This window comes from Notothenia rossii, assembly GCF_949606895.1.
Source record: "Notothenia rossii genome assembly, chromosome: 11".
Taxonomy (NCBI): Eukaryota; Metazoa; Chordata; class Actinopteri; order Perciformes; family Nototheniidae; genus Notothenia; species Notothenia rossii.
The window spans coordinates 12,450,497-12,477,613 of record NC_136910.1 but is presented as its reverse complement, the minus strand read 5'-3'; the positions used below and the strand labels follow the sequence as shown (position 1 = coordinate 12,477,613).

Sequence of the window (27,117 nt, the reverse complement as noted above, 5' to 3'; positions counted from 1 at the left end):
AATCAGGGAAATGTGTGAAAACATAATTATATGACAAATATCAAATTCATATTAAACAATAACATGTAAAATATCATATTAGGTTTCCCAATGCACATTGTTCATTTATTTTGACGGATCTATTTATTTTATTTATTAATACCCCTTTAGAACACAGGATCAACAAACATAAACATATGTGCAGTGGGATTCAGAGGATTAAGGGGGTCTTTTATTCACTCTGCTTATTCTAATAGCGCTGACTGACTATAGATCTAATATTTAATTATTCTACATCAAAATAAATAATTTCCCTAGAAAATCCTTTAAAATTGATTACTGGCTGCTTTTAAGAGTGCAATCCTAAAAATATGCAAATAAAAAGCATGCCTCACACAAGCAAAGACAATTATTACATATTGGAAATTCATTTTTTTATGTTTTTAAAGCAATAAATAAAGATTTTTTGTTTTATTTGCAATATTTATAATGTGTTGTTTATTGCCTAAATGATAGTAGCATTACATAGGCAGGATTAGGCAAAAAGAAAACATACATATGAATAAAAGAGGCAAACATGTGTTACTATATTTAATTTTAAACCTCCTATAGCCAGACACACATAGAGAAGACTTCCAACAGAGCTGTCTGAAAGGTTACACAATGACATATCATTAATTATTTAAAGTATTTGTATCATGTATTTTCATAGCTAAATGTGTATTGGCCACAGAGAAATATTAGAATTAAATCTGCAATTGATTATCATTTAATTAAAATCAGTGTATTTATTTATCACCATTGCAGATGAAGGCTACAATAACAAGCTGAAGTCATGTGATCAGACGCTGGTGACGCCTCTGACTTCCTCCACACACTGAGACATGGAAGTGTGTGGATGAAACAATCCCCAGTTGTACCACCAAACCACAGCTGCACATGGTGCAGAGGTGAGGCCGCCGCCACAAAAAAAAAAAAACAGCAACAGAAAGCATGCTCCTGCTCCACTATTCAGAGCAGCATCGACGCAGCCTATCATCATCTTATTAAAGGGTCCTGCAGATTAGAATCACCAGGGCAGCATCAGAGGCAGGTGTCCCCACGGCAGGCATGATAACACGCTGCCAGCCCCCAGTTAACTCTCAGGTACCTGCTGAGGCAATCCGGGGAGAGGCCAGCTTGGAGCTCCTCTGCTTTGGTCTGGTCTGTGTGGGCTCAGGTTTGGAGGGCCCCGAGCCGCGGGGGGCCTCTTCTTCTTCTTCTACCGGCTGCTTCAACACACACTGGATGAGAACCAGAGACTCTCCCTTCCTCCCTGCTCCCTCACACTGCTGGTTGCTAACACAAACACTGCCTTCACCTCATCCAGATAAAGCACATCAGTGATCATTGAGCGGAATCGTCTGCTTTTCATGGTGTTGCCTGGTCTAGGTGCGTTGGTAGGCAGATTAACACTTTGGTGCTACACTGTGTGTGCACATAATTCCCCCCTCACTGCTGTTTGACAACACTTCTGAGGGCAGATACAGAGGAATTACTGTCATAACATTTGTTATCCTGCGTCTAACAGCACCGTGACATGAAACAATATATTTTTTTAATCAGCAATTCTACGTTTTGTTTTGATCTTATAGAGATGTATTTATTTTGCTTGCAAGGAGTCAGCCATGTTGCAACACAGTGTAAGTGTCACCTGGATGTATGTATCAGCTCTATTTCTGCCAGTTACATTTGAAATTCATTGTTGATTTTGTGATTACTCTATCAAATATCGGCTATAATAGAAATGGCATTTCCTGAGCAGATGAGATAAGGTTAGTGAATCACCGGTGCTGAGCACATCCCCGACACACACACACAAAAACACACATAGAAAAAAAACAGACACACACACACACACACACACACACACACACACACACACACACACACACACACACACACACACACACACACACACACACACACACACACACACACACACACACACACACACACACACACAATCCCCTTGTTCTATTGGAGCAAGCATCAGGTTTCCCCCCCCTCCTTTTGCTTTTAAATACATTATTTTATGCAACGGGAGGTTTTTTTTATACCTTATCTTGCATTTGCCCCTAAATAACCTGTTTTCTTATCCGAGGAAATTGTTGTATGTTTTACATTTAAGCTTTTTTTCTTTATTGTTATATTTTCTTCAAATCCTATTTCTTAATTAATTGGAACACATGAAATACAATAAATGTCTTCATATAATGTCAAATGAAAAAAAATATATAGGACAAATACATTTTTTGTTACCATTAATATACTAGACACCTATTTTTAAATTCATGTTGTCAATTTATTTATTTGTATTTAATGCAATCACCTACAGGCATTGTCTTACTAATGCCCTATTTAGGCTGTATTTCAGTAGGAAGAAGAGACAAAAATGGAGCATCAGTTATTTGTGTCCAGCCTGGTTGCTGAGGGAGGAGAGAGAAATAAAAACAGCTCTGTCTGTGCTGCCAGGGAGGAATTCAGGTTAGTCCCAGAGGACATCACACCTGTCAACAAAGCAGGATGCAATAACACCCTGCATCCCAAAAAATAGATCTGAGGGAACATTATCTAATATAATAAAAAATAGATCTGAGGCACTGACAAAGCAGATAAAATAAGAAAACAAGCTTGGATTAAAAGCTTGCTTTGATAGGCCTCGATTTTGTAAACCAAAAAAAGGTGACTATTAGAATTAAAATAAGGCATGAAAAAGAAAATAAACTTTAACTTAATTTGGCCCCTGTGTGACAGACTGGTAGGGAATGCTGGAGTCAAACTGGTTGCAAAATAGCCTGAGGAAGAACCCTCTTTTCATTTTTTTTTTCTACCGGGAGACCGCCCATATGTGCGTTTAATCCACATTTACAAGTAACTCCTATCTTCCTCCTATTCCACCATCACTGTCCTGCTCACAAACTGGCTTTTTCCTCCTCACATGCTTTTCTCTGCAGTCGTCCGCCGGCTTCCTCCTGCCTCCCTCTCTCTTTTCCTCTCTCTCCCCCCCCCTTCTTCTTTTTTTTCCTCCTATTTATGAAAACGTCACTTCAAGTCCCTCCCTGTTTGAATCTCATTAGTTTCTTGTGTGTTTCTCCCTGTCAATAATCCTGAATCCAGACTCTCTCTATTTCCATCCCTCTCTATCTGTCAATCAGAGCCGCCTTTGAACTGAAAACCACTCCGACCAACTTCAACTCACTCAATCCGAGCGGCTCGGCTCCTTCTCCGGCTTCCTTTTTCTGCCAAGATTCCCTTCTTTTTTAGTTTTCTACCAACCGCCAGAGCTTTGGAAAACGCCAATACAGAACCAAAACTTAAACTCGGACTTTCCTGATCACCGAGATCAAGGGTTTAAAACTTCGTGTTTTGCCCCCCAAAATATTTTTGCACGGGAAAAAATGCCGCAACTCAACGGCGGTGGAGGGGACGATCTGGGTGCAAACGATGAAATGATTTCCTTCAAAGACGAAGGGGAACAGGAAGAGAAAATCTCGGAGAACCTCTCGGCAGAAAGGGATTTAGCCGATGTCAAATCTTCTCTTGTAAACGAGTCGGAAACGAATCAAAACAGCTCTTCGGATTCAGAGGTAAGTTGCAGCATTAAACGCGGGGCTCGCTGTTCCCCGGCTCTGTGAAACTGCTGCCTTCATAATTCTCACATTGTCACGCTGAGACACTTAAAAAAGAAAGTTAACTATCACCCTCGTCGGCCGTTGTGTTAACTTTAACGCAATCCCTGTGTTTCATTGCATTTCAAGGCGGAAAGACGGCCTCCGCCTAGATCTGAAACTTTCAGAGACAAAACAAGAGAAAGTTTAGAAGAGGGTGAGTTTCTGCTTTATTGTTCCTCTCTTGGCTGTTTTTGCACCATGACATTATATGTGCCTGACGGAGGGCACCTCCTCCGCTTTATTCCTCAAATGCATTTTGTGGGAAAAAAGTTTTCAAGGCCGCTTTTATTAAAAAAAAGTTTTCTTCTTTCCCCCCCGCCATGTTAGCTGCGAAAAGGCAAGATGGAGGGCTGTTCAAGAGCCCACCGTACCCGGGCTATCCATTTATAATGATCCCCGATCTCTCAAGCCCCTACCTTCCCAATGGATCACTTTCGCCAACAGCACGCACAGTAAGTTCATTTATTTACAACCGTATGTGCACACACAATCCTCACACACACACTACACACACTCACACGGGGTCTGGGCAGACACTGTCTGCCGGACACAGAGTGTTGTCACCCGCAAGTGCAGCCGATAAAAGCGTCGAGCCAAGTTTTGCAGCTCGTGAAGTGTACAGTACAGTGGCATGCATGTCCGCCTGCAGGCAGCTCGTGCGTGTTTGTCGTGGGCAGCAGCTAGCATGCTAACAGTGCTAAGCGCTAGGACCCAAAACAATGAAAATGGTCATTCTGGTTATATGGCAGGTCCTGTGCACTTGCCTTTTTGTTTACTTAAATGCTGTCTGAAATTTTACTTGAACAACTTTTTAATTAAATGCATATCAAATGGTGAAAATATTATTCTATTATGTTATTATTGTCCTGTATTCCAGGCTACAAGTGCATGTTTTTAACCCAGTGAATAATGCTTTGGTTTGTGTTTGCACAGCCTCATCAAACATGCCCTTTTTTCTATCACAAGCTGCATGAGCATTTGAGACCTTTACACTGGCTTTCTGACACGCTGCAAGCAGTGTAAAGCAATGTAAAAGCACACAAATAAAATCAATATGCAAATGAGCTTTTCAAAGTGATTTGCATGTGTCAAAACCTGTAAAGACATTATTTGAAAGGTGCATGCATTAACATTTTAGTTGTTTTTTTTCTAAATCGTTTAATAATTATTTATTTTTGATATCTATTATTTAAAATTATTTATTGAATGGGAATGATTGTGCAACACTATGCTGTGCTCTGCATGTGCGCCATATGCTTCTAATGAGGAATACACTGCCTTTAAAAAAAAAAGAAGAAGCATGTGCTATGTTAACCCATATTTATAAATAAATTCATGTTATTTAGACACAATCAGCTATGCTATAATTATGCACACTTACTCATTTGCTCAGCACCTCACAGGTCCCACTGGGCAATAGCAATCCTTAAGCGGCATAATTTTCTCAACCATGGGTGTTTTTTAGCCCCCCTATTTTAAACGGTTGCAATTACAAGTCTGTGCTTTAGGACCTGTCATCTCATTTTACAAGGTTAAGGCAAAGACCAGGCATTAGGAAATATGACCCCCCCACCCCCCCACCAGCTCAGCTTTTGCCTAACGAAACTGATATTTGTTACCTCCATTTTTTTTGTTTTGTGTGCTGTGCACACCTTGAATACACACATAAATGCACATCTGATACATAATGCCTTCTTTTGTGTTTGACACAATTTCTGTTTTGTTGTTCAATGTGATCGCCCATGGTTTCAAATAATTTGTGATGCTTACACAATCCTTTCTACGCATGTGTGTGTTTTATGGTTTTAAAAATATTTTTATTATTCCCAGCATATGAGAACATTGTGCCATTCTTTCCCTCTTAGTCAGCCAGCCTTGTTAACGCTACTGGCTGGTATGTGGAATTAGTCACTCATTATTCTCATCAGTACTGACACAAACACACATTCACAACAACACACAGGATTTAAACTGAGGCACTTCCTTGTGTCAGTGGCAGAGGTTTGTAGTTTTCTTTGTGCGTAGTGCTAGTCCGAGGAGCGCTCATTTCATTGTGCTTATGCAGCAGTAAGAAATGTAGTGAATTGTGCAGCATGGCTGGAAGATGCTGCGGCAAGACAGTGTTGACCTTTGCTCCCTTAATTCCACCCCTGAAATACTATTTTCAGAAAGAGAAGGATCTTTTATTATTATTATTATACGTAAAAATATACGTCCCTTTTTTATTTGTTACCTGTTTTGTAGTTTCCTCTCTGTACCACTGTATTTATTTACAATATTACAAAATCTCTAAAAAGCCACTGCTGATTATTGAGGAGGTGTTTATTGGCATATTAAGAGACAACATTTTCCACAGCTGAATTCCCAGATCTACCTGAACAGTGCAGATGATGAACATGGTTTTTCTGCTTGCGGTGATCTTCCTTCTGTAGAGCCTCGGCCCCCACTGTCTGCAGCGCCCTGTGTGTCCAGCCATTAGAGCTTTGAAGTCGGCGGCCGCTGTAATATAAATGTATTAGACTTAAAGCTGGCATAAATAATTCACCTGGACATTGATTAGCTGTCTTGCTCCCTAACATGTCATGTGAGGCACTGAATATGACTGCTGGTATTATTGCAATGAGACTTTCTCTGTCTTGCCATGAAAGGCTTTGATTCTAGCTGCTTTTCCCTTCATTTTCATTCTTCTGCTCCTCTTGGTTAGGCGATGCTGTACAATTATTTTCAGGATGTAGAAGGCCTTTAAATCTGCGTTGTTGTGTTTTAATTATAATGTTTTAAATGTAAATATGATTCCTATATTGGAAAAAATGCAGGTAATTCTCAGTGCAAAACTCAGATACAAATAGATTTTTTTTCTGTCAACTGGCACTTAACCCTGATCTGTTTGGACATTTCCCCCTATTTCTGTGATTTTTGTTTTTGCATGTCCAAAGTGGGCGAAAAAAAATGTGGCGGTTACCATAATTTGTCTGACCTCTGGGAGCCATAATCAGTGCGAATTTGTTTTTCCTACCACCTAAGTCCAAGGAGACTCACAATTTAGTATCATTTAGCAATTTGACGTGACGTGGTGCCTGGGCTTTAAAAGCCTTCCTGTCCTCGTCTCCTCCTCTCCTCACCCTGCCGTCTCCCTCCTCCCCAAACCTCACACAAAGGCCTGCTGGATCACTGGGTGCAGGTTGAATTGGACAAGTGGCCTGCCCAGTTCACCCTGGTTTTCTATCTCCTTTTGCTCTCTCTATCTCCCTCCCTCTCTCTGTCTACCTTTTGTTTCCTGCCGATGCTAACACAGGGCTTGTGAAAAAAGGCGGCGGGTTAACTGCGGTGCTGTGGGCTAACATCACACCTCAACAGGTCTGGAGACGCAGAGGCTCAGGGAGGGAGAGCGGGATCTGGACGGCCAGCTCTCCTGCACCAGGGCTGCAGGACCGTAAATCCACTGGCTTTATTTACTGCCTCTCGGACTTATGAATGTTAAGATATTTGACGCCACCCCTGGCCCCATAATTCTCCAAGCCTGGAGACTTTTGGCGGAGGTTTTGAGTTTCGACCTATAATTACGAGTAGTTTAAAAAAGAACAAGAAAGTGGAGGGGGGATGAAAACGCAACACCAAGCATCCTACGTTGTGTTTAGAGTGAAAAAAGACGCTCCCAGAACCCGTGGCGATTCTACTACAAGACGCTGCAAAGGCTTTGTGTGGTTGAAACAATAGCTTTTCTCCCCTTTTCCCTCTTTGTTTCCGCTGTGTTGTCGAGCCAGGATCGCTCCTGTTGCCGCAGATTCACCTTCTTTAAAAAAATAAATCCGCTCCCATACAGGCTGACTTCTTCCTTTCTCTTCTTATTTTGGGAAGACATAATAATGGAGGATTTTCTGGTCGGATTATTGTAATGAACATGCAGAAGTGAATGCAGCACCACCTCCTTTGTGCTCACGTGCACACATTGCTGTGGCCTTATCTGTTATAATTGACACAGACAGACAGTATCTTTCCTAAATGTGGCAGCAGCATAAGCATAACAATGGTATATCATATGGATTATGTGTGTTCGCCTGCTGTAAATGGATTTTTGGCAGTGACGAGAGGAAAGATAGTTTAATGCGGATTTAAGGGAGAGGGCCCACACCTTATCAAATTGGCTTTACATGTTAATAGGGCCTAATTGGTGTCCGCGGGGGGTTTGGTGGCACGACGCGGCCGTATTTTGAGCCTCCAGCCGCAAAATGCACTCTGAATTTAGTTGGAAGGTTGCGCTCCTTTTGTCTTGCAAATCACTTTTGTTTACAAAGTATGGCGGAAGCGGCTCCCGCTCTCTCTCTCTCCCTCCCACTACTCCTTTTTGTGCTCCATCTCTTCCTCTCTCTCTCTCTCTCTCTGCTGTTTCTCTCATCCTATGTGAGGAGAGGGGAAAGAAAAGGTCCTTATTTTTCTTCGACTCAATAAACAGTCATAAAAAGCACAATCTGCTTTGGATTTGAGGAGTTAAGTTGGTGGGGGGGGGGGTGTTGGGTGTGCTGGGAAGCAAAGTTTGGCACCATTAAATTAAAATTGGGGCCTGCTAGACATTAGTGGTGCACAGCACATTCTCCGAGCTTAATTAGTCCGAACTGTAATTGTTCATGGTCTGCCAATAGGAGTAATGCTCAGGAAAAGTGGAGTTGCACTAAATCGGCCCAGGGTTTTTAAAACAATAAATCACTTGCATATTTGTGCCGTGATTCAGATGGAGGCTCGACCTCTCCCATCTCGACATGTGGTAAATTGTAAAGTCAATGAATCGCAGATGTAGGGGTAGGGAGGTGGTGGGGGGGTGGGGACTCGGAAAGAGAGGGACTACAGTAAGGTTTTGTTAGTGCCTGGTGAATGAATGTAAAAGATTTGTGCAGTAAATATTTACTGAGAAGATATATATTTTTCTCTCTCAGCTAGCGGGGCTTAATTGTCTAATGCTGATGATGTTGGCAGGCTGAGCCGTGTGAGAGCTTATGCGCTCGTCGATCTGTCACTCTGCTAGAGAAAAAAAATCAGTTTGAGTGTGTTTCTAATCAGATTGTTAACTAGTGCAAAGGGAGTGGTGGTTCCCTGGTGGCAGTGAGAGCTGGGTTTGGGTGTAGCTAACGTTCAGCTGCAGTCAAGTCTGGTTTGGGGCTGAACCTTTTTTTTAAATTAAATCATTGACTTCATTGTTTTTAATGTAATAACAGCCAATCTGATGCCTAATTTTGACTTCAATGTAGCAGATTATGCCTGTTACTCATTAAGTCACAGCACAGCCTGGGTATTTTTTTTTCTTTTTCTTTTGGTAAAACAAATTATGCTCAGAATGGATAAATTCATTTTCACCTCCTGTATCCTTCCTTGTTTCTGTCAGTGAGCCACCACACTCTGCTTCTCTGTGCCTGAGCGAAGAAAAAAAAAAGGCATTAGTTTAGCAGCTGTGCACTGGTGCCCCCCCCCTCCAGCCCCCAGTGTAAACCCCCTCCTCTTCCAGCCGCACCCCCCTCTCGCTCCCTCTTTCTCCCATGCATTTCTATAGAGCTCAACACAAAGATAGTACTGTACATCTGGAATGCAACTTTTGTCATCTGTTAAATATAGGCTAGCTGTGCTCCTGGCCCACAGGGCTTGGGGCTCCCTTAAAACATGGAAATTAAATTATTGTGTGTGCGTGTTAGCCACCAGTTACATTTGTATTTATATACAGACCATGTTGCTTTATTTCTATTTAGGTTTTTTTTCCTTGGCAGACATCACATTTTGTATTCCCTTGAATCTTTGGCTAATTCCTTTTTAATATAAAACCTTTTCTGAATTTTGGAATCCTTAAAACCCAAACTTTGAGTCAATAGTACATTTCCTCCTTTTGCATTTTCAAATTCATGATTGATAATGAATATCAGATTCTTTCATCCCTGTTAAATGTCCCACAGTATAATTACATGTGTTGTTTTGTAGAAAGTGGAGCTTATTCTCACTTTCCAGCCAATACAGTGAATTTAAATGCAGCTGTTTCAAATAAAGGCTTATTGAAAATGGTGATAACATCGATTATAAATGATGAGATTTTATTGGCAGTGGTTCTGTGCTGCATTCAGCTGAACGATAAGGTTAAAATGACTATTGATTGCATATTTTAGATATGAAGGTTAGGATAAGTTGGTTTCAAGAGATTATTACTTAGAATTTTCACGAAGTGTCATAATTACAAAACCTTTAGAATAGCCTTTTTCTAGAAAGGCTGATGAGTGTTTAAGATTTTCTCAAAAGTATTTTATTCTGTTGAGCTGTAATTTAAAATGTTGTTGTTGTGGCTACGACATCCAAAGAGTGTTACATGAAGAATAGTTGGAGCTCAGGTATCACCCTAGAAATACTTCTGGAATGTGCATTTCTTTTTTTCTTCTTCGTCTTTTCCCTGCCTTGAATGTGCATATTTCTCTAAGTTCATTCATAATGGAAGCAGAGTGCTCCAGTAGCCAAATGAGTTCAGCAGTAGCGGAGTGGGAGGGAAAGCACGGGGCAGGAGGAGGGGGCAGGAGGAGGGGGCAGAGAAAAGCGGGAAATGTGTGTTTGGGCCCTGAGTGTGTGTGTGTGTGAGTGAGTGAGCGGAGGGGGACGTTGGGGCGACGGCGGGGGGGCTGGGGGTCGGACGCACAAAAGCCGTCTGAATAGAGCGCATAATTGCTGTTAATGCCAGGGCAATGAGAGCAGCGACAGTTCCTGGTTAGATGTCCAAACAATAGCGCCCCTAGGCTTCACATTTATCTTCCTGTGGAAGGAAAAAAAGAGAGGAACACAGATTGGAGCACGCACGTTTCAGTTTTCAGCCACGCTTGACGAGCAGGCATGTGTTCATGTGTGCGGTTTCTGCCCCCCCCCCCCCCCCCCCGTAACCACCCTTCCCTCCACGTTGCTCTCCGTGTTTCCCCACACTCATCGTCATCAGAAAATGTTTCCTTAAAAGATCTTGGTTATGGAGCCCCTGTGACGCTGGAGGAATTCTGGTGGTGCCGGCCTTCTGTTTGGATTGCGGAGTGTGTTTGGGAAGGGTCAAAGTGCACCGGCGCTGACATGCTTTTTCGTTGAGAAAGGAGCTTCCCCTCTCACCCCTTTTTTTTACAACAACTGATAAGGACTGCTTGAGTCTCCACTGGAGTTTTTTTGGTGTGTGTCTGTGTCTGTGTGTGCTTTGAGGGAGGAGGTGCCATCACAGCTCTTAATGATCATGTCGGGCTAGATAATGACTAGCCGTGCCAGTGTGCAGAGAACACCTGTGGTACACCAGCCTTTTATAGATGTGGTAGAATGCTCTGGAACGTACCACAGAAGAAGAATCTCATTCACGCTAATGTGTTAAATAGTTTGTATTTATCTCCTTTCATTTATGCTTTTCCTTTTTTCTCTTGTACATGAATAATCAGAGGAAAGTGGTAGAAAATACAGGAATCTTCCTCATCAGTAAATTATATTTTCAACATAAAATAGAAACGCAATCTTTAATAGTTTGAGCTCCTATATTCTGCAATATTTAAATTTGAACTACAACATATAAAACGTAAACATGAAACTATAGGCAATATCTAAATTAGTTTTCACCACGTTCAGTATAAAATGCCGATGGTGTTTTTCAGCTGTCTTGTTTTTGTATCTCTATTCTTAAAATTGTCAAGGGAATTTGTTTATGCAGATAATCTGCTCAGATGGGAAGGAGGCATTCCTCCATTATGTGCTAAACACATAATGGAGGAATTTAAGGTGATAAATCTCCAGTCAATGTATTTTTGATTTACTAATTAAACTTTTAATTGTAGCAGGATAAGCTCTGAGGAGTGTGTGTTTGTGTGATTATGTGATTATGTGCGTGTGAGGGAAGCGGAGTGAGTCGGCTAATGAGGTGATCGTCTGCTTGTTTGTCGTAAAAAGGTGCTGGATTCATAACTGCCCGCGCAAGGTGAGGGAGGTTTCAGAGTGCAAGCAGAAATAAATGAATCTGCTAATCTGCGGATTACTGTAGGATTTGTCAGGGGGAAAGAAATGTTGCCGAGATTACTTTTATAATGCACAATGCTAATAAAATGTAACCCCTTTACACTGGCGTGCCGTGTGGAACAGCGTTGGATTTTTTTTTCTTCATCTAGTTGATGAACCAATTCCAGTGGAAAACAGATTAGGAGTAAATTCCCATGTTAGCTCTTTAACCAGCTGTTAGAAACCTATTTACACCAAATAATAATACGCCTCTTTTAAAGAGACAGCTGTCAACTTGTGTACAGCACTAGATAACATATCATGTGAACAGCTTGTTACATCAACACATGGTCTAGGTCTCGCACGTGAGCAGTGAATTGCCAACCATTGTGCAGGTAACGTGTACAAAAAAATTGGCAGAAAAATGCAGCATGAAGCAATATGATTGGTAGTGTAATCATAAAAACATTACAATGTATTTGCAAATGGTCTAAAAACAGTGCTTTCATTTTTAATAATTACATATAAGATGGACTTTCAAATATTTGCTGTTCTCTTAACCCTAAAATGTGTCTACGAAATGTAAACTGTACTACTTAGATGCGTAGCAGTAAACTGAAAACGTATGTATGGATATTGTTTTAAATGCTTTAAATTCTTTAACTCCTCCCGCTTGCTAATATTCCTTCCACACTAGTGAGAGGCCGGTGTGTCAGCCGTGGTTCGGGGTCAATTCCAAAAGTGAACAAATTGACTCACTGCTTTGAGTGAATTGTCAATTGGCTTCCTCCCTCCAGGGGTCAGAGTGAATAGAGTGTCTTGTTTGGACAATGTCCCGAGGTGAGATGAGTGGCCTTCACCAACAGCCAGATGGAGAGCTGACGGACGGACAGAGGAGCTAATGAACTGGCTGACAAACAGATAGGCAAGAGGGAACGTGGCACTCCTGTGGTGGGAAACAATGCAGTGTAGTACACCCTGAAATGAATATTTGATAGAAATAATGACCATTGGTGTGTCCACTGCTAAGGCATTGACTAAAGGAGGATGTCATGATTGTATTTCCTTTAGTCCAACCCTGAATGACAGATGCTTTTTTTTTTTTTAAAGCTCTGTGTTAAGTATTACATTCAGATTAGTGCTGGACATGTTTTCCGGTTCTACGAGTTTACATACTTTGGCACAGGAATAATTTAAGGATGATTATTCTGCATTGTGGTTTCTGTAATTATGGGTCTTACCCACAATGGGACAAAAGTCTTTTTCCAGCAGGTTTCCATGTGGCAATTCATTTGTTTTTAAACTGTTACGAGTGAGAGCTCTCTTATTTGGTTTGGAAGTTACTTAAGTGGAACAACCTATGTTAAGGTCCAGAATTAACACCACACAATTCCAAAGTTTGTCTTTGGTGGATTAAATAAAAAAGGGTATACTGGCCTGTCACTTTTGGGATGTCTTGGTTATATATATATAAACAGTCTTTAATTATTGTGTTGAGTCCCTACATTTCTGTAAAAGTGAAAATGTTGAAGTGGACTATACTGTATATAGTTGTTTTACTTTACTATCCCTCAGCATGACCTAGCAAAAGGTGAATTTCAGATTTAAGGTCATATCGGAAGTTGAGATAAGAGACTGGCATCACTGAGCGGGAATGGCCTTTGTGTCATGTGATGCCACGTCACAGTGCCCTTTAGAACCAGGAGGCTCTTTATCTCCTCTTTACTGCCTTCTGTATCTTTATGGCTGCCACACTTTGCATATTTGAAATATCAATAAAGATAAATGTCCAGTTTCGTCATTACAGGTGGCGTCAGGCGGTTAAGATTTCATGATGGACCCTTTTGCGACGTGATGAATTTACTTCTTTCAATGGCTAATCTCTGTTCTGTGGGAGGTCCGTGAACTCTGGCCGTTAGTATTTAAGAAGCCAGCATAGGGCTCTGGAGCATTTCAACTACACAAGTCCAGTTTTGCATGTCTATAGAAGCCCTTTGTGTGTTGTGGATGACCCTTGCTGTTGTAAGGCCTGTATCTGTCTCTGCTCAGGCAGCCGGGCAGGCCTGCAGTGAGGATGCAGCAGCTGGCCGGGGCCCAGGCACAGGAATGCTGTGTGTGCTGTTTAAACAGTGGCTCGTCTCAGTGCAGGCCTGGAGGAGCCGAGGGAAGGAAGTTGCTGCATGTTTACATAGCTGAATTGTCCTTTGGGCCCCCCCAGTGTCTAATGCACTTCTGTTCAAACATTCACAAGTGTGGAGATGACCCCCACTGATGCTGGTGTTCACAGCTCTGCCTTCACCCTGCCTCTGCTCTCCGTCTGAATGTGTGTTTGTGAACAGTGAAGACTCATGGCCTCTACTTTCTTCCCTACTGTGGGTGTTTGCTGCTTTAACCTGGTGGCTTGGATGATAGATAGAAAGTATTTACAGGGCTCAATTTATCACGCTGAGACATAAGGGAAGGGCAACTTAAGAGATGTACAGACAGATGAAGAGATAGGAGGCAGCTCATTGCTTCAACCAAAGTCCTGTCCAACAAGGAGCTAGACCTTGACATACGGCGGGAGTCGTCAAACTAATTGTTGTTTGAATGACCTGTTATGATCCGATGACAAATCTCTCACACTCTTGCCACCAGAGCGGAAAATATATCCGGGGATTGGCATGATCTTCGCGAGTGTGTAAACCTGGCTTCAACAAGATGGATAAATGCAATTATTGGGCAGACCTGGGGAGAAGAAAATCCATTTAAAGCCCGTAAAGCTAAGCAGGGGCCGTGGTTAATTCATTTGGCCAATTTACGGGTGATGTACGAGTGTCAGGGCACATTAGTCAGACGGGGAAGAGGTGGGTGTGTGTTGGCCGGGTGGATATGGGTGTGTATTTTGTTGGTCAGGGGGCTATATGTGAAGATGCTCTTTAGTTGCACAGCATTCTCCTTGAGAACTGGTTTCCAACTTCTCTCCACTCCACCCCCTTTGCCGTCTCAGCGGACAAAACAAATGGACCCTGGACATGGAAATGACAAAAAGATGCACTGAGTGCAGTGAGTGATAGGGAAGAGGGATTGCTTTGCAAATGAGGTGGGGGAACAGGGATGTGGTCCGCTGGGCGGCAGAGTGAGTACCACAATGCCTTGCCGTACCACAAACTCAATCACATCCTGCAGGTTAAATGACTGCTCTCTCTATATGCAGCAGTTGAAGCAACACTGTGACAGGCCATAGTAATTAAACGCCCCCAAAGAGCAGACCTGTAACCTAATTCCCGGTTCTAGTGTCAAGCTATCAAGCAGTGTGCTAACAAACAGTTGAATTACTATCTAATTAGAAGTAATTGAAAGTTAATACATAGAAGAGCAAGCTTTATGAATTTTTTTGTTGACATTCTGTTTCACTTCACCCCGACCCAGATTGACTTTTGTAATCTCTCTGAACTATTGAGTTATAATTAGAGTGTGGATGGCGATGTTTACTTTGAGTATGCAAAGCCCTCAGCATGATGACCTAAGCATCTGAGACATATTTCCTTTTGGCTCGCGCATTTGCAGTTTCACTTATGATTGTTTTTATAAAAAGTATTTTCTTTAAGGTGTTTTTGTCCGTTTTCTTTTGAATAGCGTGGACAGATTTGTGTTTGTCAACTCTTGCAACACATGGACATTAGATGGCTTCTCTCTGCTTAGTCTGCTACACAGCCATTGTCTCGCTAGAGCGAAACCACTCAACGGTTACACAAGCTGAGCGGTATGCAAAAACAGCGGTTAGAGCATAGCCGGGCGGGTGAGAGGCATTGAGGGAAGCTTTGGTTTACAGCTCCAAGCCACAGCCTGAATCAGGGCAGGGTTTGATATCAGACAGAGAAACATGAGAGGCTAAGACTTCTCTCACTAGGATGCCGATGCATTTTAAGTGGTTAAGATCACACTTAAGTGCCTCTTGGTTCAGATTTGGTTTGCTGGTGAGCATACGCGGTGTGTGTCGGAGACAGTGTGTGTTAGCATTTGTCACCTGACTGCCAGGCATCCGGTTTCAGGAAACCAGAGTCAGTGTGAATGCCGAGGCTTGTCAAAGACAGGTGCCAGTGCTGTCCGCTATGCCTGCCGTACAGCAGCTGGGGAACACAGCAAGGCTCACAGTCAAGTGTGGGCCATTGGGAGACAGCATCAGCTTGAATTCCCTCCCAGTTGGGGATCAAATGGGCAGGCCTCCCTGCAGTCCTGAGGCTTAAGGCTGAAACCTGCTGTATGCGCCTGTGCATGCACCTTCTGCAACTACTCTGTATACCGTACATTCTTCAGTCTTGTCTTTGCACTTCTATAGGGAGAGATGTCAAAATAATTGCGTTAATCTTACCTTGATTTAAACAGCTAAAAAGATTCTGGTCTTATGCAACAAGTGTTTTAAATATTTTAAAGGTAAGTGGGAAACATTGTGCAAACATGCCATATCCAGCTGATCTGCTGTTTTAGTATGCACTGCACAGGAAATATAATTAACAAGGTGTGTAATTGAAAGTATCCATATTGTCTTGAATTTACAGCGATAGTTAACAGACCTGCACACATGATATGATTACATCATTTGCGACTTGAGACCTGTCATGTGCTAAACTACACAAGGCATGTGATCACCTTCATTGTTGGAAATACTCCACTATGTCACATCTGCTGCCTAATTGTGATTACAAAATGCCATAAAATACTTTCTAAAAATTGTATTCTGGTATGGTTTGATTCTGCATTTCTGCTCTGGGTGTGTGATTATAACATTCAGCCCTGCCTGGTTATAGTTTAATTTACATTCAAAAGTTCCTTTTGATAACCCTACACAGCATTAGCGATGCAGACTGACTAGTAAATCATTATGTAAAAATGCCCCTTTAACTTCTCTCTGGTAAGTTTCAATCTCGCTGATATCCCTGTGAACATCGTGGTATTTAAAAAGCCATGCAGCTTCTCTCCCATGCAGAGCAATGTCACAACTGGAAAGTGGAACAGGAAGCCTCCCCCGTCCTCTCAGGATAGTGGGGTTGTAGATGTGCCTGGGAGCCATTACTGTAAGCCCTCTGAGCCTTCGAGGGGAAGTTCCATGGACCCTCTCTTCTCATTTTTTACACTCGCCTTTGGGATCACTTTTGAGTCCTGCAATCTGAAAATCCTGTGCAGTAAATATGCAGATCCAGTCATCATCTTCTCCTGATCCGCTCGCTTGCTTCTTCCCAGATGCTTACCCACCCTCATGGGAGAACAACTGCTGGCTGCCGTCTATAGGCCAGTGCAATTCCTCACACTAACTCAGAAAAACATGCATGGAAGTTTTCTATATGCTCCCACAGATCATTTTACATCAGTAGACGTCCCTCTCAACACAACTGTTCCCAGTTAGTGGCGAGCAGCCAGCCTTATTACAGTCAGCAGTAGGACAAATGTTTTTCACTGCCTCTGTGTGTAGTTTCATAGGACATGGCTTTGGTGTGAAGTTATTTAAGCCACTCACCAACCAGTTGAAGTAGTTCCTCTAATGCTTTGGTAAATTTAGAAGTAACAATTGCCTCGGCTGTACATAACTCAGACAAGTTTTGCTTTACATGGCATACATTTGACTACTTTTAACATGACAGTAATATGTGGTCTAAAACAATCCATAAGTGTTGGTTCATGGGAAGTAATGTGCCCCAACAAGCAGCCAATCACCTGGACAATTAACAGCCAACATATGTATTTTGGTATGACCACAATGTTGGTAATTGAGTTTACATTGGTGGTACATTCAGAAATGATATCATTAAAAGCATGTATTTGACATTAATTAGGCCAGTTAATTTGCTGTTATTTAGCTCTGTGTTAGTGTTAAATCTTAAACAAGCTCAAACAGGCCTCACTAACAGTTAGTGAATAAATAGCAACATTCAGGTCTGAACTTAAGGAGAATCTGGTTTCTTGGCTGGACAGCTCAACTGTTAGAGCTCCCTGGCCAGAGATTGAGATGCTGTGGTCTGAGACGCTGGGAAAGTCAACCTCTAATTGTTCACAGAAGCTATTGGCAAAAGAAGCTGAGAAATTACGAGTGAAGCATCGATGGGGGCGGACGCTGAGATGAGATGAGACCGCTCACACTGGCCGTTCTGGGGTTGTCGTGCCCATTGGGATGCTCCCGAATGACAAACCGTTTGTCCTGAAGAAAAAAAAACCTCCAGAACAACCCAACTCTTTTTCTCTTGGCCCACTTTTAAAAAACAGACGCGTTCTTTGCGTTTTAAATTGGCCTTGTCATGCGGTTTCCTCAACTGGGCTGCCAGGAGCCGACTGTTTCCACATAGGCTGATGTTCTGCACCAGTTTTGGTTTTGAGAAAAAATAAGGGTCTGTTTTTTCTGGCACTGATCACTGTGGTATTAAACTCCCAGTTTTTTTCCAAAAGCTAACACAGTCATGCGTTTGTATTCTTCACGCCTTTTTGATCGCTGTCACAGTTGCTTGGCAAGAGACACATCTGCTTCTGTATCCTAACACTGCCACGACCCTGTAACACTCCACCCCCCACTTGTCGCACAAATCCAGTGTTTTGTGGTGCTTTGCCGTGTGCCATGATTTAGCAAATAACATAAGTAATGATTCAATTGGGCATAAAGTAATTGAGAGGCGGCCTGCTTGCCATCTGTATGGTGAGATTACTACTTTCTGTGTAATTAAACGTGTGACCTTGTGGCCGTGGAGGGAGGTGCCAGTGTGCAGCTACTGCCAAAGAGCCAGGCCGTCTTATTTGAAGTCAGGAGAGACTGGCTGGGAGGGGGGGGGGGGGGGTTAGCAGAGTTGTTGTGCGGTTTTCACAGTTTAGCCCAGCTGCTAAAGATAGACCAGGCTGATGTGTGTTGAGCTTAAGTGGCAGTCTCCTTTACATGGATGACTCCTATGTATGTGTGTGCGTCTATGTGTGTGTGTGTTTGTATTAACACACACCAACGAGCCTCTGTCAAAACCCAAGTCACCAACCTTCAGTCAATTTGGCGATATGAGTGGCGCCCAGCCGAAGTCGGAGTGATCCCTGTGTGCACACAGTGTAACCAGGAGAGTGTGTGTGTGTGTGTGTGTGTGTGTGTGTGTGTGTGTCTTCATGTTCTAGTGGGGTCACAACGGGCTGAATAGAGGCTGCTGTTTTAACTCTGATTTTATGTGTGGTTTTGTTTTGACTCCTGAGGTTTGGTTTCTCTTGGACAGTGTCCAGAGATTACAAGGCCTGCTTCTCCTCAGCTCTCCTGCGAGGCCGACACAGGGCCCTGCAAAGCTCCGTGATTGGATTTCAGTCCTGATCTGGTTGTTTCGCGTTGTAAACAGGACATTAAAGACGAGGGAGATGGTGCGCTAATGAGTCTGTCTGTCAGTGTGTACATAATAGGGGGGTGGTGTTTTTAGGCTCTACCGCAGTGTCTCACACCCAGTGAAGAAGAGGAACCAAAAACCCCGTAGTACGCTGTCGCTGACATGCAGTTCACACACAAACACAGAATGAGCAGCTGAAAAAGACATCTGTATGGTTTTCTCAGTGTGGGCTGGATGGTGTCTTGCAATACTTCCGCCCAGAGCTTGGAAAAAAAAAAGTCCTCTTGTTCCCCAAAACAAAAATAACCATTTAAATTACTATGGTTCTGCTTTGGTGCAGCCACAGCGCGACTGGCAGGGCCCGGCTGAGGTGGCACCGGCCACTGGGGATGGGGACGAGGTCTGGGCTGGCCTCCAGGGAAATTACAGGGTGGTGTGGAGGGGGGGGGGGGGGGGGGGGGAGCTGAAGCCTGCCTCCACTCCCTGCTGTCAGCCCACTGCGCTACTGTTTGCAGCTACCCAGCTCCTCTCTGTTTTATCTTCACCCTCTGGAGATAATTGGAGATGTACTCTGTGTAAACATGTTTTTTCTTTCAAAGTTTCAATTCATTGTTTCAGTCAGAGGATCTGTGTGTCTGCCCAGCATGCAGAAAAAGCATTTTATTCTTGATTTTTTTCAATAACAACATTCTCAAGTGCACCCATTTTAGATTTTCTAACATTCGTTTGCTTCTGTTTTTTCTAACCTCTTCAGCCATCTCTTGTCTACCGTACTTTTTCTCTTTTTCCACCTCCCTCTCTCAACCCAGCACTTACTCCCCTTGTCCCCCCACCCTCCCTCTCCTCTCTCAGTATGTGCTCTGATTACCTCTCCAAACTGGCAATAAGTTGATTGCTTTACAGAGATGATGTAAGCCTCTGCCCTAGGGTACATCAGGTTGGATTTCTCCCGCTTTATCTTGTAAAGCCTAAATTAACAGCTGGTTTGGTTGGAGTTCTCCTGGATCTGACTAAAGGATTAGGCTTGGTTCTCATGCGAGTCAATCCGGTTTGATTTATTGCAGGTCTATCAAAAAAGATCAATGGGAGTCCTTTTGAAAGTAAATCCTTAATCGCTCTTTGCACTTACGTGTCATCATTGTGATTTCCCCCCCCCCCGTTCAGTCCAGTCTCTCTTGCTTTCTCCTTTCTCCATTTCTCACTCCCTAATTCTTATTCTTTCCTTACACCACAGCCTTGTCTGTTTTTCTATTTTTTCTTTCGCCTTCCACACCGCACCCAAGCCAATCTGTGGTAGCGATCTACCTCTGTCGACGGTATCATGGTAAATGGCCAGATAGATGTTTCTCTTGCTCTCATTAGGTATCCATCGGGGCAAGGCAGCCCTAAGCACGGTTTTAGCATCCTCTAGTTGGGATCACCGAAATGTTATCCTGCTGCTATTGCTGCTCTCGTTTTGTCTTCACCCAAACTTCCCTTAGCCTAAATCATCCCCTGTCCTTCCTCCATGTTAGGCCTGTCAGTCATTTCCTAGGTAAAAAGAAAGTTCAAGAATTCATTTGCTACATATTTCAACTTTCTCTATGTAGACTTTTGAGTTATGATATAATCCATGGGGACCTTTATGGAACATGGATACATGTATTGGGTTTCAGAACTTATCATATCACAGTGGTAATGTTTGACGCTTTAGATTTCTTGGCTCCTTAAATACACGGAACACTTTGGTTTTATGAGAATGAGTTGTTAAAGACCCGTTGAACTCTGAGATATTATCGGTATCAGTTTTAAATATCTGCTTTCTGTTCCCGTGCTGATCACATCTTTCTGGCATCTTCATTCCCATCGGACAAAGATGCCTTCACAAGTCATCTCAAATATTGGAATACTGAACCTTTATTTTCTCGCACATTCAAGTGCACATGCTTCACTGTCGACAAAATGATATAACACTCAAACGACACCGTGCTGCATATTTTCCTCCAGACATTTCGTAAAGTGACCTGGCAGCTGTTGAGAAGTTAAGAAGGAGGGGAGGGGAGGGGGGGGCGGGGATTCAGATCTCCCTCGGTTTGTATTCTTCCTTCTACTCCAGTTTTTCTCCACTCATTTGGTTTCAATTTCTGTCATTCCTCTATAACAGGGCTCAATAATTATTATCTTCAGCACCTTATTTTCCCTACTCTTTCCCCCATTTCCCAAAGGTCATGAATTTCAAAACAATCTTTAACTTTAAGAATACAACCAGCTGCGCAGTCCAAGGAGTTGGATGGATGTACAATACGCAATAATAGTATACCAATGACGTGTAGCCTACATGTTGGCATATGCTCCCTATCCAGCATCCACCCAACATTCATATCTGACTTCCGGTCTCTTTAAATACTCTGGGCTCCATTTTTGATAATGTGCAAGGGGCGTATAGAGGTGAAAAGGGCTCAGGGTCTATCGATGTCAAACTCAGGTGTGTCCTACTGGCATGCTCAGCGAGAGAAACGGCTGGCAGACATGGGTTGGCGGTATGGGAGGGGCTGTTGAGAGGTTGGTTATATGTGTGAGGGGTGGGAAGGGGGGGGGGGGTGGTGAGATCGACGGGATACGTGGGAAGGAAGGGCTTGCTGTCAGCCAGCTGGACCTCTTAATCCTACAGCCTTGGGGAAAGTGTGTGTGTGTGTGTGTGTGTGTGTGTGTGTGTGTGTGTGTGTGTGTGTGTGTGTGTGTGTGTGTGTGTGTGTGTGTGTGTGTGTGTGTGTGTGTGTGTGTGTGTGTGTGTGTGTGTGTGTGTGTGTGTGTGTGTGTGTGTGTGTGTGTGTGTGTGTGTGTGTGTGTGTGTGTGTGTGTGTGTGTGTGTGTGTGTGTGTGTGTGTGTGTGTGTGTGTGTGTGTGTGTGTGTGTGTGTGTGTGTGTGTGTGTGTGTGTGTGTGTGTGTGTGTGTGTGTGTCGTTGATTCGTCAAGTTTAGCACACCTCTGCTCCCCTCTTTGGCCCAGCTGAGCCCACAGTGTGTGTCTGTGTTGTGTATGAGAGTTGGCGCTCCGGTGAGAGACAACCAGGATTTCATGTGTACTGTGTTTACTGTAGTCCTCGCTTTTAACGGCACACTGTATATTTATGTCGGGAGGACACAGCCTCTCACCCCCTTGATGTTGGCGAGGCGCTGGGGGGTTGGCGCGAGGTGGAAGTGGAAGTAGGGGAGAGGCTGTCCCACGTTGCTTGTTGAGGGTGGGGGAGGAAGGCGGGGAAGTTGTGAGGGCAACAAACACTGCCTCTCCACCCTATCCCACCCCCTTCCTTTATGCCCAGCCCTCTAGTATCACACCCTATTCTCTAACTCGTGTGTGCACTTTCTCCCGCTCTACGTCACACTGCAAGTAACTGGCTGATTGCGTCATGCCCTTGTCATTCATTAGTCACAAAACATGATATTTAGCCACATTCCATGCAAGCTTCCTCTTTTTTCCCCTGCACCCTCTCTGTCTCTCTCTCTGCCCCACTCTCTCTCTTTTGGCGTAGACTTTTGCATATATCACGGGCTGGCAGGCTAAGAGCTTGGGACTTCCCCACGCCACACTCCAAGCCTTTGATCCTTTGCTTTGGAGGTAACATCAAAAGGAGAGGCATAGAAAGGCAGCTACTACTGTGAAGTTCAATGTTCAACTTGATGGCTTGGCTGAGGGCTTTTTTTCCTCTCTCCTCCTCTCCCCCCTCTCTCTCACCTCCCTCCCTCCCTCCCTCCTCCCGCTGCTCCCTCGATCCCTCCGCTGCATCCCTCAGCTGACAAAAACACACAGTTTGTAGCCAAGGTTTTTTTTTTTTGTGTGCCTCTGACCTCACCTCCATAGAACCTATCTGGCACAGAACAAGACCTCCTCCCCGTAAAAACTCAGATATACAGATGGTGTACACAAAGATTCAATGATTTTCTTTTTGAAGGTGTGGTAAAAGGGGCAATTCCAGCACCCGGACCCTCCCCTTTCTCACTGTGTGGATAACATGCAGCATCCTATATTGCAGCCGGTTGCATCAATACAATGCCAAACCAAGGCCCTGTGCTGCAGTGGTAGTGGATAGGTAAGCATTGGGAATAAGCACGCCCTCTCCCTGTATGGATCCATCCTTACGCTCTACGTCACTTAGAGAAAAACAGAAACATTTCAGCGAAGATAAATAGACTCCTCTGTTGTGTTTCTCAGCTGCTTTGGTTGCTGTGTTGACACGGAGCAGAGAAAGTTTGCAATCATTCGTTCACAGGAAAACAAATGATTTTCATAATGAAAGCCTTATGCAAACTCTAAATGAAGGCAGTCTCAGAGGAAGCCATGCATTCCAGGTCAAAGCCAGGCTTTTCTGTGGTATATTCCACTGTGCTTAAATGACACCGACTTGATAAGACGATCCAGAAAGCTGAGGTGCTCCACTAAATGCTTTTTCGTCTTTTATGAGCTTCTCTGTCTGACTGTGCCAATTAGCAAAGGCGTGTGGCCTGCTTTTCTTCTCTTTTCCCTGCTCCAACTCTCTTTCTAGATAGACGCTCTCTATCATGCACACACACACACACACACACACACACACACACACACACACACACACACACACACACACACACACACACACACACACACACACACACACACACACACACACACACACACACACACACACACACAGTCGTACACACACCAAGCACACGTTTGGTGTATCATTAGCTTAGTGTGCGGGGAGGCGTGCGAGCCTGGGCTCTCCCCTGCCTTATCTCCATGTCAATCACAGCGTGTGTGTGAACATCAGTTGTAATGATCTCCATCCAGCCTGTCGGTGCGTGTTAGCGCCTGGCTTCCCTCGCCCCCGGAGCAAGCCGTTCCCTAGCTAATAGATGCAAAATTAAGCTGATCAATAGATGGCCTCAGCTCATTATTGACATGTTATCGCGGCGTGGGATTTTTGTGCGGGGGTTTTATACAGTGCTAGCAAGAGATGCAAGGATTGAGGGAAAAAAAAGTTAGCCATCTTCCCCAAATGGCTCAGGCCACTTCGTTACAACCCTGTAATGATATTACATTAAGCTAATTTATGCAATCATATGCATTTAATACTTTATATGCTAGAGCCGTTTTCTATTTATATTACTTGTCCTATTGGAAAAGTAATCACCGGCTCAGTGGTAGGAAATGAGATAGAGACTTTGTAAAACGCCATATTAAAGATTCATCAATAATTGGCATGTGTGCTGCTGTTTGTGTTGCGAGGGAGATGGTGGGGGGCTCTTATGGACGGATCACCACGTGATTGAGCTAAGTGGTAATTAACCATGAGAGAGGTGAGTGTGTGTGTCTTTCTGAGCCTGTGCTTGGAGGTGTGTATGCATGAGGATACTGCCGTGTGTCAGAAAAGGTGGGGGTGCAGAGGGCAAGATGAGGGCTGCATCACTGACAGAGTTGATTTGGAGGTGAGCGCCGAGGCCATGTGGTCAGGTTATGGAGGGACGTGGGGGAGAGCCACCCACACTGGCCCGAGCTACACGGCCGCCTCCCCTGACCCTCCTCAGGTCTTATTGTCATGGAAGCATCTCCCATTTTAATGAGCTCCAATATCCAAGCCCTTATTACTTATTTATTCATTAAGCTACCGTGGCAAAGCAGCAGTACCCCCACTGTGTGAGTGTGCATGTAATTGCTTGTGTGGGATTTTTTTTTTCCTTCGTTCATGAACGTTATCGTAATAAATACCATGTTGCGTAACAACATCGATAAGTTAGGTTCAAGCTAATTGAACCTAAAATAGATGGCTTAAAGCTGATGAAAAGCCTACATGGCTGGGTTATGAATCCATAACCTGAAATCACATTTGAGATTTGAGTTGAAACCCTTAAAATCCTGGGCTTTTAGGTATGCTGAGGGAGAAGCCTCATGAATATGGAGCCTGAACTGCTTCAAGGTGTATGTGCAAGTGTGAAAGAAACGCAAAACAGACTGAAGGTTTGTTGGTTTCGTATGATGCGTTTGTGAAGATTAATTGCCTGTTGGTATGTGCGTGAGAGGCTTTCAACATGATGCTTTCTGATTGATAAATATGCGTAGGTGGAATTGTGTGATTCTGTGTAGTGTTTTCACAATATCGGAAGTCTTTGTGAAGCCTGAGAGTGTACACATTCTCTCCCTCTGAGGCATGTTTCATAGCTTCCTTATATCCAGTCTACCGTTTAACTAATTCATAGTGAACTCTCGCAGAACAAAACCAGACACCCAACATCAAGGGCAGCGTTCAGCTCTCCTCCAGCACAATACCAAATACAGCATTCCCCAGCAGAACGTGGGCGCTGCAATCAGCTTACTTTCCTTCCTTAGCAGAGCTCAGCTGCTGTTCACCTTTTTAACTCTCCCCTCCACACCCCAAACCCTGCTTCCTGCAAACAAAGGTAAGCATGTAGTGTGTGCATAAGTTGCCCAACCTCTTCTCCTCTTACCCACTGGCCAGGCCTTGCGTAAGGGGCTCAGACACACCTAGGCTTGTGGATGTGCCTGTTCACTTCCATGTAGCCTGTAAGTAGGTCAGTGTGTACAAGATTCCAACCAGGAAGGTCCAGGACCTGACTTAGGCCTCTGTCAGCCTACTTCTACTGAGCTTTGGGTCCTCTACTGACAATTTACAATCCCTATTAAATTATACAGAATGTCGGAATGCCCCAAAACCACAATTTATTATGAAAACCCACAATAGTTCAGGCACATGTTTAAATGGATATCAGTAATCTGACAAGATGATGTTTCAAACTCAAGCTGATGCATGTGTGCTAGCTTACAATATAATATGAATACAATACAGTGAAACAGATTATCTAGAAATGCCATGTCAAAGGCAACTGATTGTTTTCTCTTTTAACCTTGAAGATGCTTCACGGCTTATCCAAGGTGCTCATTAGTTTTCAGAATTGATAAGTGACTAAATGTCCTCAGGACAAAACCAGTATTCCCGTTGCCTTTTGAATAAGTAATTTCAGATATCTTTATAGAAAGAAATGCAGAGAGTTATTTGTCGTCGCTGATTTGATGGTGCACCGAAGTACAAACATTTAGTTGTGCTTTTAGCATATTTCTTAGCACCATTGATTACTTACTATAATTAATGTGATGACATATCTTTTAGCTTATAGATTGAGCTGCTTTTTTTTACCGTTGCAATAATCATACCTTACATATAACTAGCGCTGCTCGATTATGGAAAAAATCATAATCTCGATTATTTGGGTCAGTAATTGATATCACGATTATTAAAACATTTACATTGAAAACATCAATTTATTGGGGAAAAAAAAAAGTGAACAGTATGTTTTTAACAGTTGATTACCCTGAACTTTAAGTATAATTCAACTGAAAAACCAATTAAAAAAAAAAAATTAATATTTTAAATAATAATAAAAAAATTATCGTTTTATTTTGATTACGTTGTTTTCGTAATCGTTGCAAGCCATAATCGTAATTGCGATTTAAAATACGATTAATTGAGCAGCCCTACATATAGCCCATTCAGTTGGTCACCCGAGTGGTCATGAATGCCACTGAAGGCGAGTTTTATTTGTGTCCGAGTATTGGAAAAGCAAGAAAGAGTCACTCAGATAGAGGAGTAGCTCTCACCTGAAAGCCGAGGCATTCTGCAGCTGAGCCTGATGCTAAAGGTGCCAGAGCGCCTGTTCATTAGCGGGGCTGACGGAAGACCAGCCAGCTCCTGCTGGCCTTCACCCTCCCTGCCACAATATTTATAGAGCAGCCAAGAGATACTCTTAATGACACAGAGAAAGGGACAGTGGGAAAGGGGGGGGGGGGGGTGCAAATGCCAGAAATGGAACGGTGTTTACTTTCTGAGGCTTGTTGAGAAGTTGGTGGGTTTTACACTGTATTCATGTCACCCTAACACTTCCTTTAAAATCTTTTCAGACTGTGTTTTTATCGTTTTTGTTATAGTCTATCATCATCCAATCAATCTAATTAAAGGTAGTGAAGTACATTTTTTAAAAGCTTCTGACTAAAAAACTATTTTGTGTCCTCAAGTTGTAGACAGATTTGTTGTCGGTTACATGTTGCGCAATCCTTTGAAACTTTCCGGTCAATCAGCTGTTGTTTGAACACCACATTTGTC

General features: G+C 43.2%; 1 protein-coding gene and 1 long non-coding RNA gene across 22 annotated transcripts in view; one reads left to right on the top strand and one right to left on the bottom strand.

The window, feature by feature from the left end:
* The first annotated feature begins 786 nt into the window (after nucleotides 1-786).
* The window catches only part of tcf7l2 (transcription factor 7 like 2), an 88,044-nt gene continuing 61,713 nt past the window's right edge, over nucleotides 787-27,117 (top strand). For 2 of the 21 annotated variants that reach the window (XM_079660330.1, XM_079660331.1), the window contains exons 1-3: nucleotides 3,035-3,608; nucleotides 3,780-3,846; nucleotides 4,020-4,144. In XM_079660330.1, the coding sequence (XP_079516456.1) occupies nucleotides 3,420-3,608; nucleotides 3,780-3,846; nucleotides 4,020-4,144 (381 nt within the window). In that variant the 5' untranslated portion in view covers nucleotides 3,035-3,419. Of the gene's footprint in view, nucleotides 930-3,025; nucleotides 3,609-3,779; nucleotides 3,847-4,019; nucleotides 4,145-27,117 lie in introns of those variants that run through there. The other 19 variants (XM_079660327.1, XM_079660335.1, XM_079660328.1 and 16 more) reach the window with 14 other exon arrangements.
* LOC307025594 lies at nucleotides 5,739-26,722 on the bottom strand. The gene is made up of 4 exons (XR_013804204.1): nucleotides 26,616-26,722; nucleotides 9,042-9,097; nucleotides 6,067-6,191; nucleotides 5,739-5,842 (listed from the first exon to the last, which is right to left on the bottom strand). It is a non-coding gene; the product is annotated as an uncharacterized lncRNA (long non-coding RNA).